This window comes from Sceloporus occidentalis, unplaced genomic scaffold, assembly GCF_023333645.1.
Source record: "Sceloporus occidentalis isolate IW3139 unplaced genomic scaffold, rSceOcc1.0.p SCAF_12, whole genome shotgun sequence".
Classification (NCBI taxonomy): Eukaryota; Metazoa; Chordata; class Lepidosauria; order Squamata; family Phrynosomatidae; genus Sceloporus; species Sceloporus occidentalis.
Genome location: NW_028316992.1, coordinates 10,454,672 through 10,468,961, shown reverse-complemented (window position 1 = coordinate 10,468,961; position 14,290 = coordinate 10,454,672). Strand labels below are relative to the sequence as shown.

The 14,290-nt window shown below is 38.8% G+C and overlaps 1 protein-coding gene across 2 annotated transcripts in view; it reads right to left on the bottom strand.

Moving 5' to 3' along the window:
• The window catches only part of FGF18 (fibroblast growth factor 18), a 146,247-nt gene that overhangs the window by 73,137 nt on the left and 58,820 nt on the right, over positions 1-14,290 (bottom strand). For both annotated transcript variants that reach the window (XM_089477711.1, XM_089477713.1), the window contains one exon: positions 5,183-5,363. In XM_089477711.1, coding sequence (XP_089333837.1) covers positions 5,183-5,363 — 181 coding nt within the window. The remainder of the gene's footprint in view (positions 1-5,182; positions 5,364-14,290) is intronic.

Sequence of the window (14,290 nt, the reverse complement as noted above, 5' to 3'; positions counted from 1 at the left end):
TACTCCTGTCCTTAGGACTTGAGCGTGGCTTTGGCACATTTTCTGGCCTCTTAGGACACATGCAGCATTTAAGCAGCATACCTCCAAAGTGACCTGAAGCAGCTTCATTTTGGCATGTCTGTACAGGCCCGTTGTTTGTCCATTCTTCAGTGGGCCCTGCAAATGAAGGAAGAAGGTACACTTTACTAAAGTCTGGAAGTCTAAAGGCCAAGCCCATTACTATGGCAGAAAACACTGAAGATGTACTGTAGATTGTGCCAGTGGATATTGATAGAAGCTTATTTCCTTGTATCTATTGTCCAGATACTATGAGATTTCCTGGAAACATTTAAAGCACTGTTAGCTTTTGTTAGCTAACTCAGCTGTTAGCTAACTCAATTTTTGGCTTTGAAAGGAGGAAAAGGTGAATTTGAATTAAATTGATGTACTGCTTATGAACATCTGATCGGGAAAAGTTATACGTTGCTAAAAGTAGAACAAGCAGATGGACAGGTTAAAGAATGTACACTTAAATGGGCTCAAAATTTTGGAAATAATACTGGTATACTGGGGGAAATTATTGATGATTTAAAAGATACACTGAGGGCCAATACAGACAGGCCAAAATAAAGCTGCTTCAGGTCACTTTGGAGGTATGCTGTTTAAATGATGCCTGCATCCTAAGAGGCCAGAAGCTGCGCCAAAGCTACGCTACAGTCCTTAGGACTGAAGCATGGCTTTGGCGTGGCTTCTGGCCTCTTAGAACGCATGTAAGCATTTAAATAGCATACCTCCAAAGTGACCTGAAGCAGCTTTATTTTGGCCTGTCTGTATGGGTCCTGAGTTAGAATCTTAGAGAAAAATTTGATAAGATAATGTATAGATAGTACTTAACTCTAGTGAGACTGTTTAAGATGTATAAAGGATTTAAAAATAAATGTTGGAAATGTGGTGTACATGAAGGTTCTTTTTATCATATGTGCTGGTCTTGTGAGAAAGCTAAGATGTATTGAAACAAATACAGAAATTGGTGTGAAATATTTTCAGATTCAGAATACAGTTGAAGCCAAAGTTATTTTTGCTAGGTGTAGTAAAAGATAAATTTAAGGGAATTAATTTTAAGGTGATACATTACATGATAATAGCAGCAAAACTGTTATGTGTCAGGAAATGGAAAATGATTCTATACCAACGGAAGAAGAACAGATGATCAAAGTCTTCAAAATGGCCAAGATGAATAAATTTGCAATATTATTTAAACAGAAAACTTTGGATAGCTTTTTAAAAGATTGGGACTGCATCTGTCTGCAGAATTAATGCAGTTTCACATCACTTTAACTGCTATGACTCAGTGCTAAAGAATTCTGGGAATTGTAGTTTTGTGTGACATTTAGCCTTTTCTGCTAAAGAGCTCTGACATCACCACAAACTACGAATCCCAAGAGTTCATTAGCACTGAGCCACGGCAGTTAAAGTGGTCTCAAATCAGATTATTTCTGCAGTGTTGATGTAGCCTGGGAACGAACTCTTGGGATTCGTAGTTTGTGGTGATGTCAGAGCTCTTTAGCAGAAAAGGCTAGATCTTTGTCTTTCATCAAGAAGAAATATTGGAAGATTATGTTTGTGAAATTCGACATTTAATGCTATGCTGTTATATTTTATGGTTAGTAGAAGTAATGAGTCATGTTAGAAATATAGAGAAGTATTTCTCTATATAAACATAACCATTATTTGCTTTTATATTTTTGGATTTGGATGGTGGGAAGTCAATTGTGTTTTTCTTTTTCTTTTTTTGGTAGTATGTTTGTTTTGTGGGTAGAATAGGTTGGGGGGCTTTTTATAGGTATTAGTATGAGTAAATGTAATGTAATGTAGTCTTTGCATTTTGATTTTTGATGTGTTTAATGTATGCTATCAGTAAAAATATTGTTTAAAAAGAAGCAGTGTTAGCAACAGTCAAGCAATATTCTGAACTGCTGAGTCTCCTGGCATGGTCCCATTCTAAGGCCCCTATCTAAACTTGGCAGAATATGCTTCTGAGGTTAAAACTAAAGTGTGTGAGACTAAAATCTTTATCACACTAGCGAGATCCCATGAGAAAACAGGAGTTAAACGAGAGTTAAGTTAAATTTGAATTTAAACAGAACTTGCAAATTCAGAAAGTTTATCACACTAATTGCTGCTAAAACTAAATCACATGAAGTTAATCCACAGTTAAAGTGGAGGAAAGTAGCAGCTTTTTAAATTTGGTTTGTTCCTAATTTAAAAAGCTGCTGGTTTCCTCCGCTTTAACTGTGGATTAACTTCGCATTATTTCACATTAACTGTGATGTCGTTTGATAAACTTTGGGCATTTCCAGTTTATCTTTGCATTATAACTCCTGTTTTCCTGCGAGATCTCGCTAGTGTGATAAACTCCTGAGAGATGGCAAGATTACTTTATCTATTTTACAGCATCGTCTATTTATCACACCAAGCACTACAAGTCCCAGACGTCTTTTTGCACAGGCAGGAAGGAGGGAAGTATTATGTAAAAGGCAAAACAAAGCACCCCAAGACAGTGGGAACAAATACTGATGCTTATTCTGGTATATTTTGCAGATTATTGAGTCTAACTCACATTGGTCCAAATCACACTACAGAAATAACAATTTGAGACAGCTTTAATTGCCCTGGCTCAATGGCATGGAATTCTGGAAACTAATTTTGTGCGACATTTAACCTTCTCTGTCAAAGAGCTCTGGTGCCACAATAAACTACAATTCCCAGGATTCCTTAGCACTGGGCCAAGGCAGTTAAAGCAGTCTCAGACTGGATTATTTCTGCAGTATGTTTTGGACCAATCATTCATAGTCTTATTGTAATTTTGGACCATGTGATGAGCACATGCAACATAACCAATATTTAATAACATTTGTTTTACATTTAATTCAGGGCTAAGATATATGGCACTAGAGCCATGAGAACTGGAAGAAGGTTCTAGATGCCTACTTTACAAGCATCTCACAAATCTTTCTGGGAGTTTCCCTTATCAAATGTTGAACCTGAACAAAATTCTTCAAGTCCACTTTTGCAAAGAATATGAACAATCCCCATTTTTATTATTAAATGAGATTTAAAAGAAACAACCCTCACGTAATTTTCAATGACATGTGCATAACCTTATGGATTTATTTTTTTTGCACACTGCCGGAGATACTAGCAGAAGCTGGTAGTTCCATCAAGTTATCATTCATCAAAAACTGCAGACATGCTACAGTGGGACAAGTACAGTTAGGCCACCTAGTCATCTTCTCCACTGAGTATCAATAGCAAGAGGTGGATATTTTGATTGGCTAATTCATGAATTTGAAATGAAAAAGGCCATCTATCAATAGACAGACAGACAGACAGACAGACAGACAGACAGACAGACAATTTGCCTAATATTTCCAGCCATGCTCATTGTTTTGAATTTTAAAAAGTTACAACATTAACATGATAATCCCTTTATTGATTATCAAGAAATTATAGCATAGTTAAGAAATGTGTAGGATTCTCACAATGAATTATTACTACCTGAAGGCAGAACAGAGGTGCTTTTTCAGAAACATTGGCCCCATACAGACAGACCAAAATAAAGCTGCTTCGGGTCACTTTGGAGGTATGCTGTTTAAATGATGCATGCATCCTAAGAGTCTGAAAGCTTCACCAAAGCAACATTCCAACCCTTAGGACTGGATTGTGGCTTTGGTGTGGCTTCTGGACTCTTAGGACACATACATCATTTAAACAGCATACCTCCAAAGTGACCCGAAGCAGCTTTATTTTGGCCTGTCTGTATAGGGCCATAGAATACAGTACGTAACAGTAACTTCAGAATTCACTGCTACCCTGATGAAACCAGTGAGTAGTGGCATATACTCACAAGAAAGGCAAAAAGGACCTGCCATCTTGGCCATACATGTCTGAGGATGCATGGGAAATCTTTCTTCACACAAAGATTCCCCCAAGTCAAATCTTCATTGACTTATTTGGACTCTTAATTGCCACCCTCTGTTCCAACTTTATCAACCTCAAAGGACTGTCATGTGGATTATGAAATGGAGAGAACAATGTATGCCAGCTTGATCCCACTGGAGGAAAGTCAGATTATAAATGTAATAAAGAAATTAACTAATGGGGGAAATTAATCATCTGGAGTAACAGTTACTGGCACAACCGTTTAATAAGCTAAATCGCCTGAGGGAACCAAGATCATCTTACTTCATCCTCATTTCCTTTCACTATCAATTGAATAGACCTTCTATAATGAAATATGGTTCTTGTTAGAAACTCTATGTCCAATCCAGCATGTCCAATGGTTGGGGGTGGTGGGAGTTACAGGTGATGAATAATAAAAAAGAGAATTGTTTAAAGAAGAAAGAGACAGAAAGGATTTTTAATCTTAAAACTTTAGCATCAGGGGGTTTGAATGAAGATTTGGAAATACAATGTTTAATATAAAAATTCTGGAATAAATCATGGAATAAATTTTTTAAAACTTATTGCATCAGCTAGATAGAACAGAGCTGAGCAACTTTGCTGACAGGTTGCATCATATATCTTCGCATTGGTCCTCTTTGAGGAAGCTATTTCAGAAAATCCATAAATATGAACCCATTGGTAGTACTATTTCCTTACTTCTAATACTCAAAGGGTCCACCTTGACTGAAAGTACAGACTACAACTCTAGAAATTTCTGATAATAGGTATGTATATACTTATATGTATTATATATACAATTTAATTTTTTTAAAATATGATTTAGAGGTGATGTATGCTTTATCTCAATAGCACCACTACAATAAATATGCTTTTATTTATTTTATAATAGCCCCTGAAGAAGGACAATTGGTGGTAAGGGTGACCATCACACAGCACATGAGACTTTTCTTCTTTCATTCATCTACAAGAGTTACAGTCCAACATTTGGAGGTCTGTAGATTCCCCAATCCTGGCTTAAGTAATTGGTTTCTGGTGTGTTGAGCTGCTTACAGGCTAACTGTCCACTCATTTATCTTACAGGCTAACTGTCCACTCATCCTAATAAGTCCTAATTGATTCCACATTTGACAGGGACAGTGAAGGCAAGGAATCCTCTCTCACGCTGTCCACCCCAACTGTACACATGTACACACAGAGAGATGAAACCAAGATGACGGATAAAAGTAAATCCTCTTACCATATTTGTCTCCATCTTCTCCTTTGGCACTGATCCGTCTCCCTAGCACTTGAATATGTTTCCCACTTGTCCTACTGTACAGCTGATAGAGCCTGAGCTGCTTCCTGCTTACATCATCTCGTGCTCGCGTTTGGTTTTCCACATGTATCCGAAAATCCACATTTTCTTGAGCAACAAACATCTATTTATAAAAGGGGGAGGGAAGGAAACAAAAATAAATAAATAAAATAAGGCAATGTGAAGTTGAAGGCTTTCATGGCCAGCACCCATAGCTTTCTGTGGGCTTTTCGGGCTATGTGGCCATGTTTTAAAAGAGTTTATTCCTGATGTTTCAGCAGCAAATGTGGCTGGCACATATCTCTGAAGATGCCAGCCACAGATGCTGGTGAAATGTCAGGAATAAACTCTTGTAGAACATAGCCACATAGCCCTAAAAACCCACAAAAAACTGAGGCAACATTCTGAATTCACAGCAGCACTATGTGTGTTTCAGTTTATTATGACTCGGCAGTTGGATAGACTAGACAGCTTGTAGCCTTTCCAGAGGTTGTTTGCATCTCTCATTATCCCTCACCACTGGCTATGATACCTACAGCTGATGTGGTTTGCAGCCCAACATCTGGCAACTGTCAGACAGTTGTCAATTTGGGAAAGATACACAGTAGTATACCAAGAATTAAGTTGGTGCAATCAGAAGCAGGAAATGTCTCCCCAAGGTAGGATGCTCCCCATCCTGCCAAGGTTCTCCCACTCACCTCTACTTCTCACCCATCTAGAGTTCCAACCAGCCCCACCCATGATGGCCATAATAATAATAATAATAATAATAATAATAATAATAATAATAAGATGGCCATGATATTTGTTAAAGAACATTTCCTTCTTCCAAGGCAGTGTTCCTCTGAATACCAGCTTGTAAAGAATCTAAAAAAGAGATAGGAGCAATTGTATTCATGCATTCTTTCCCCCCCTATAAAACTGTTCTGAATGCTTCTTGAGGCACAGTTCAATTTGCATCTACTTAAAAGTCCTTATGGTTGCCAGATGAAATAAGGGGAAAGTCTCCTGGACCTTTAATGGTTGGATTGCAGCAGGTGAAGCCTGTGTGACAAACAACACCTATTAGAATTCCCATATCTGCACAATTATTAACATTGCCCCTTATTTATATCACCTGGAAATGCTTGAAGTAACCCCTTCTGACTCAAATAACAACAACAACAACATTATTTAATTATATCTCACCTCTCCTCATGACTTGAGGTGCAATACAACATGTTAAAATATAAAATACAATTTAAAAAGAAAACATATAGAACTTATTCCCAGATAAATATAGATGTGTATATATTCAGAAGAAAGATGCATTTACTTCAGTGGGGCATACACCCAGGTAAATGCATATATACATGTCCAGTCAGAAGCAAGCCATGTTGATTTAATAGAATTTACTCCCTCCTTCTCTCAGAAGGTATCCCTGTTGTACACTTCCCTCACTGACAAGATGCACAACAAAGGGAAAAATTGAGAGGCTACTTATATGCATGCACATGGACACTGATTTTAGCACCAAAGCGCGAGGGAAACCTAAATGCAATAGTGGATCTCCTTTGTCAGAATCACTCTCACACACGCAAGCAGGGGAGAACAAGATGCTGCTTTTTCTGCATGATGGTTCCCACCAACTGTACATACACATATCTGCCAGAAGATGTGGCCAACAATTTTGACTGGGGAATTAGAGGAGGCAGGACTTCATTAATGAGGCACAACTGCCATCATTATCATTGCTGTACGCCTTCAAGCTGTTTCCGACTTATGCTAAACCTAAGGCAAATCTATCACGGTTTTCTTGGCAAGATTTGTTCAGAGAGGGATGAGTCAGAGAGAATGGGTTTTGCCCAAAGTCACCCAGTGGGTTTCCATGGCTGACCATGAAAATGAACCCTGGGTCTCCAGAGTCCTAGTCCAGAACTCAAGCCACTATACCATGCTGGCTCTCAGTCAGAACCATGGGAGGGGACAAAAAAGTGAGGGATTGCAGGATACTAAAGCACACTTCTCAAAAAAGCAACTGCATTTGGAACTGCAGTCGTCCCTCTGTAGCCACAGATTCTGCATCCATAGATTCCAACATTCATGGCTTGAAAATATTTTTCCCCAAAAAAAATTCCCAAAAGCAAACCTTGATTTTGCCATTATATATAAGGGGCACAATTTTACTTTGCCAATGTATATATTGGGACTTGACTATCCATGAATTTTGGTACCCTGGAACCAAACCCAAGCAGATACCAAGGATCTATTACAACTTAATTTGTTCCCGTTAAAGCACTAATGAATAGGTGCTGGAAATAATAAATAATAATAAATAAAACTTTTATTTTTATCTCGCTTTTCTGTGACGAGACAATCAAAGTGGCTCACAACACATTAAAATATCCACTTTCAACATTATGTCCCAATCCCCCCCCACTTAAAACATGATTAAACATGATACAATCAAAATTGGAGATTAAAATATCTATTAATAACACAATAAAAATATAACAAGGACAGAGCGGTGGGCTAATACATGATGTGAGGCAGAAATGATTACTAATGATTTCAGATATCTGCATCATGTGAACTGAGAATTTAAATCCAGGAACACCAGCATACCTTCAAGTACAGAGAGAGCATCAAGTTCACCCTGTGTGAATTCACGCACAGAGTAAGAGCATATTACAATGCAACCAAAGTCAAAGTCAAGTATTTAGAGAAAGTGATACTAAGGCCCTGTATAAACCGGCCTTAAAGGCCGGGTTGGGGGCAGAGTTGGGGTATAGCATCAATATGACGCATGCCCCAGCTCTGCCTTCAGGGTGGCATGACATTGCACGATGCAGCGCCGAAGAAGTGCTGTAAAGCCGTAGCACCATGGCTATCGCACCCTTTCCAGGGCACAAAAAGGAGCTGCTTTTTGTGGCTCCTTTTCACATGCTGGAAAGACCAGATCAGGGCTGTGGCATGTGTTTGCCGTGGCCCCAATATGGCTGTAAAAGGCGCGGCTGTCTGCACAGCCCCTAAGAGTACACATAGCTTTCTTGTTGAAGCTGATGAGACAGAATCCTTACTTTTATCCAATATTTGCTGAATCATTTACTTCCTTTTGTAAACTTATAAAATGTTTGATAAACATGCAAATGCACCTTCTGAGTGGTAGGTTCACAATATATCTTTGCATAGATAAAAAATGCATAGAGCCTAAAAGTCACACTTTACGACATTTGCAGTTTTCGGTTTTTCCCCGAATTAAATTAATTAAGGAATAATCAACATGGCAATAACTTGTATTTCTTTATCAAATAGAATTAAAACCAATTTTGTTAAAATGTTTTTGAGTCACTGAAAGTCTCTGCAGCTCATTGATCCAAGTTAGAACCTGAAGTAATGAGTCACAACAGAGTGCTGTGCTGCAGGTTAAAAGTGTTTGAAGCAACCAAAAGGTACCTGCAAAAGCTATTTTTTTGCTGGTAAACTTACTGAAATACATTTGAGTTGCTTGTTTTCCAACAAATTTTAGACCACAGAAAACGTCTTTCAGCAGAATTGTGGTTCGTAAGGAACAAAGTGGATGTACTTGCTCAAAATTCAGTTGAATAGCGGATGCTACTGCAGGGATTATTACATGATTTTCATAGGACCATAGAGTTGAAAGGAGACTTATAGAGTCCAACCTCCTGCTCAGTGCAGAAAATGTCCCACTCTTGCCAATAAAATGAACATTATGACTTCAGAATATATTTTTTCCACTTGTTCACTTTTTTCACAGATCTTTTATGTTAAGATGCATGGTTAGGGATCCACTTCTCTTTTTGAGCTTTGCTTTGTTTTGTCAATTGTTTTGGATCAGAAACCCCCCAAAAGGCCTCCTACCAAGATGCACACATTAGGAAAATCAGAAAATAAGCTTAGGTTGTACACTAGGTAGCCAGCCAGCTAACTGTCATGTGCACAGCAATGTTTCCATTTTCTAGTGCAGTTTTCATCCATTGCCACCAAGCACTGAAGAAAAAGATAAAGGCAACCACTAAGACTATGAGTATAGTGAGTACTTTCAAAGAGTATGAGGTATCCAAGGATAGCTATTTTCCCGATTACTTCAGGTAATCTCTTTACTTTGCTTTTTAGCAATAAGGACCCATTTCTGCTCTATGCATCATAATCAGAATATGCAGTCACACAATCTTCTCAATTGCAGGCAAATAAGCATGTTTCTTTATTGCTGGCTGGACAGAGAACATAACTGAAACTGAAGCTGAAAAGCAAACCAAAGTCTAAGGGGTGGAGTCTGACTCTAAACCATGAAACCAAGTTCTAATATTTAACTCTTCAAGGATCATGTTAATGTACAGGCTGTTTTCCTCATGATCGCCTAATTTAGAGCGATTGTAACTATGAAAAATCCAGCCTCAGTCAGGGAAAGTCAACTGGGCAGACTTTTAGGGGTCTCTTACAGATGATCTTTTTGTTGCCGTGCACTCATCCTGCCACATACACTAAATTTTTCCGAGTCCTATTCTTACACTGTTACTATTCTTAAAACTTGAAATAGAAGCTGTCATTCCCTGAACCAAAAAAGATAATCTTCCCAAATAAATAAATAGGGGATTGAAACACAGATGTAGGGAGAGAGGTGATGCATGGTCCTATGAAAATGTAGGGAGAGGAGTGATGCACCCAGAGTACAAGATTGACCCCCTTCCAGAAAAGATTCTGTTACACCTGTGTGACTTATCTGACACTGAATTAGATATTTGCTCTTTAGTAATACACACCCATGAAAATCCTAACACACACAAAAGCACTATGCTACCTTAATATTTGTCTCAAGCAATACAACTTGGTAAAAATGTCTCTGGATGTTTGAAACTGATTATATGGTCCAGATACATAAACCTGTATCTATTTTATTCCTTCATTCTTTAACAGAGCTGTTTTCTTCACTCACAATCTAATCCGTAACCACTTTAACGTGGATAATGCAAAATTGACAGGATGGTACAAACAAACCCACACACATACCTCTACCGGAGAAAATTTCTCATTTAGGAGTGGCATATGGAATTAGAAGACAGATTTCAGTTTATTTTAAAAAAGTATTTAACATGTTCAAAACACAATGATTTCCGGTATAGCTGCCAAGCACCAGATCCAGGCTGTAAAGCTAATGTGGACAGAGTGTGGATTGAGATCCATTGGAAGGCTGGGTGATTTACAATAGCTTGATGAGGGTTTCTAACTCTTAGGCCTGTTACAGACAGGCCAAAATAAAGCTGCTTCGAGTCACTTTGGAGGTATGGTATTTCAATGATGCATGCGTCCTAAGAGTCCAAAAGCCACACCAAAGCCACGCTCCAGTCCTAAGGACTGGAGTGCAGCTTTGGTGTGGCTTTTGGACTCTTAGGACTCGTGCATCATTGAAATACCATACCTCCAAAGTGACTCGAAGCAGCTTTATTTTGGCCTGTCTGTAACAGGCCTTAGTTTTCAGATAATGTTCTTGTTGTTGTGTGCCTTCAGGTCGTTTCTGACTTATGGCGATCCAAATGGGTTTCCTTGGCAAGATTTGTTAGGAGGAAGTTTACTATTGCTACCCTCTGAGGTGAGGACATGTGACTAGCCCAAGGTTTCAGATAATAGCAACAATGCTGCAACTAATTGTTATCACTTCTTAAACAGCCTTGCTGGATGGCAAAATTCATATTTGTACTCCAGCATGCTTGGAGGGGATCAGGGTTGAGAAGGCTGCCTTTGAGTCACAGCAGCCTTCTCCAACCAGAGGCTCTCCTAACAAATCAGACTTCATTGGCCATGCTGGCTGGGGATGAGTGGTATGTTGGTGTAATGTGTCTTTAAACAACAGAAAAATATTTTGATTGACAAGTGACAGTTGATTGTTGACAGCTGGGATATTGGGTTGGTTGAGAGTTATCACTGAAGCAGTAGTGTATGTGTGGACTAGGTTTGGAGCTGTGAAGCAGACTTTGAAACTGATTATAAATCAGAGAGAGGTGTGTGTGTATGCATGCTGTATTATATTGTGTGTGTGTGTGTGTATTATAATTGAATATAAAAGCCTCCAGGATCTTTGGATGAATTAACTGTCTATGATTGTTTCTTTTAATTGTGAAAAGTGGTCAGTGCACCAGCAATACCAGTAGATGGGGGGGGGAGTTGTTTTTATACTCTGCTGTGTACATTGTTTTTGGCTGTCGTTGGGTGATTTTTACCGAGACTGCACCAGGAGTTGGCCTTTCCTAAATATTATTACTGGCCGACATGATAATCCAATCCAATGAAGATTACCAGGTCCTACCAATGGTAAGCCAACATGTTTGAGGACTACCAGATCTGAGGACTTCTCCTTGTGAGAGAGAAAAAGCTAAGCTACCCTTTCTAAGATGGTCAGTAAACGAATTCTGGAATTTCATGTGATATTTTTCAAACTCACAAAGAGATGCTGGAACGGTGTAACAGGTGGCTAAACCCAGGGGTAGAATTACAAGGGTCCTCCAATGTAATTTTCATTCAATCCCCAAATTTATTACATTGCAGTAACTTACTCTTCAGGTGAGTATTTAGCAAAACCTCAGAGGCATCCAAAGGAAAGAAGCAGGGGACGTTCCCAAGAGAATAGAAACACAGCAAATATGAGTTCCAAGTGTGAATGATTTTCAACATCTCACACTCTTCATGGCAGAGACAAAATATATATACAATACATATATAGAGGGAGGACGATGCCGCATCCTGCCCAGCTCTGGAACCTAAATCCCTGCATGTTCAACCTAAATCTATCCTGAAAATTAGGTCCCCTGAGATAAATTCTGCTCTTTCTGAGAATCTAGAAATGTTGTTGCTGCTTCTTCCATGTTTTTGGACTATTCAAACTTTGCTAGCATTCTTCTCTCATCCCACACCCCAGGTATCCTTTTCTTTAGGCATACCCATTTCCTTCAACCTCTCTAAGGGGTTTTCCACACCTTTATCTTCTTTGCCTATCCTCTGAATTCATTTCAGTGCTCCTCCATCCACCATGAGTGCAGCTACAAATAAGGGACAAAATGAGGACATTGCCTACCCCAAATAATTCTGCCCCATCTCCAGAATGGAATTTTCCTTCAGTTCCCAAATTTCTAACATTGCAGGAACTTAAAACTTCAAAAACTGAGCAATTTGTTCACCCATCCAGAGAAAGGGGGCAGGCAAAGTGACCAAGGGAATGTGAACACAACAAATACAAGAGTTGTAGGTTTGAATTGTTTTCAATTTCCCACTCTTTGTAATGATAGAAATTTGGAGGGCTGAGATAAAATGTCACTGTGTGGCAGAATTTTTATTTGGAGGATCAATTCCTTCAAATAGCATGCGTACACCCCATAGCATTGGAACTACTCAGGCATCATTCTAAGCAAAGCAGCTTCTCTTCCCATGGTCTTCCCTCTCTGGTGAGATGGGCTGTACATGGATTTAAAGCAGTGATGAGCAACTGAAACGTCCTATGTGTGATAAGGGCCAGGGACATTTTCCTCCCCTGCACCTCCTCCCTGAAGAGCTGCACCAGTGTACCCAATGCAACTGACAGGGACGTCAAGTTACTTCCAGTTTCATTTTCAGACATTTTACATGGCTTTTGTGGGGGTTTTTACAGGGTGTATGGATCTTGGAGAGCATGAGAGCCAAACCACAGCATTTAAAGTCATATTGGGTATCTGAGAGCTTTGGGAAACTTCATGGGTCACAAATTGGACCCACAAGGACTGCATGCAGACCATATTTTCCTTAACTCTGATTTGAATAATAGTAATTATTTCTAAGATTGCACCATTATATATATATATATATATATATATATATATATATATAGGCATAGACAAATTTTATGCAAATCTATGTCATCGGTCATCTTTTTCAGCGATGCATTTCCTCCTTGGGGGCACTCCATAAGTGGCTATCCTAGCTTATGCAGATGCTTCTGATTATAATCAATGTTTGTTATCACACACACACACACACACACACACACACACACACACACACACAACCATCCAGTCTTACATGAAAGGTGAGCTATAAATGCTTTCAATAAATACCCAGGAATGTAAATAAATACATAACACCCACCCTCCCATGTTAGGCATTTACGAGATTGCCGTGCCTTTACCAAAATGATTTTAAATGCAAGTATATTGACGACTTTTGGAAGTCTCTGTGCTTTCAAAGCAAATTTATTTGCCAAAATTAAACATTCCTCTTTTTAGGGTCGTTTTTATTGATTTAAAAAGACAAACAAAAGCAAGTCCCTTTGATATACTGAAAACTGTTTTTACCTTTCAGCCACTGAGCCAACCTCATAGCAATTATTTCCTTCATGTCTTTTCAAACATATAAAATTATCTTGGTAAAATCAACACAAATTATTGTAAGATGTCTCTTTCCCAGGTCTGGAAGTAAGGCTAATCACTATTTTGTTTCCATGGTTTTGGCAAATGTCCACTTTGTCAATTAGAAAATTTGTGAGGCCACCTCCAGAGTGGTATTTCTTTTAAGGGTGGGTTGAAATGTAACACACCATTATTGGCTGACATTTCCTCTCCCAATCTTGCCTGCAAAAACCTTTTTCAACCTAGCCATTTGGCTGGGGCTATATAGCTAGGAGCATTGACAGGGGCAGATGTATCATCATTGAATAACGGGCCTCTCTTTTTCTTTTCTTTTTCTTTTTCTTTTTCTTTTCTTTTTTTTCTTTTTTGTAAGTCTTGGTGTATCAAATGTCCCTCGATATCAGATGCAGTTTGGTTCCAGGAGCCCCCATGGATACCAAAATCCATGAATGCTCATGTCCCACTGAATACAGTGGTGGAGTAAAATGCTATCCCTGATATAAAGTTGCAAAACCAAGGGGTTTTTTTTGTTGTTGTTGGTTGGTTGGTTTTTTTTCTCTGTGTGTGCGTGTGTGTGTCCGTGTGTGTTTACAAGCTATGTATGGTTGAATCCATGGATAAGGAATCCAGGGATATGGAAAGGGGACTGCATATTTGCATGGAAACCACTTCAGAACAG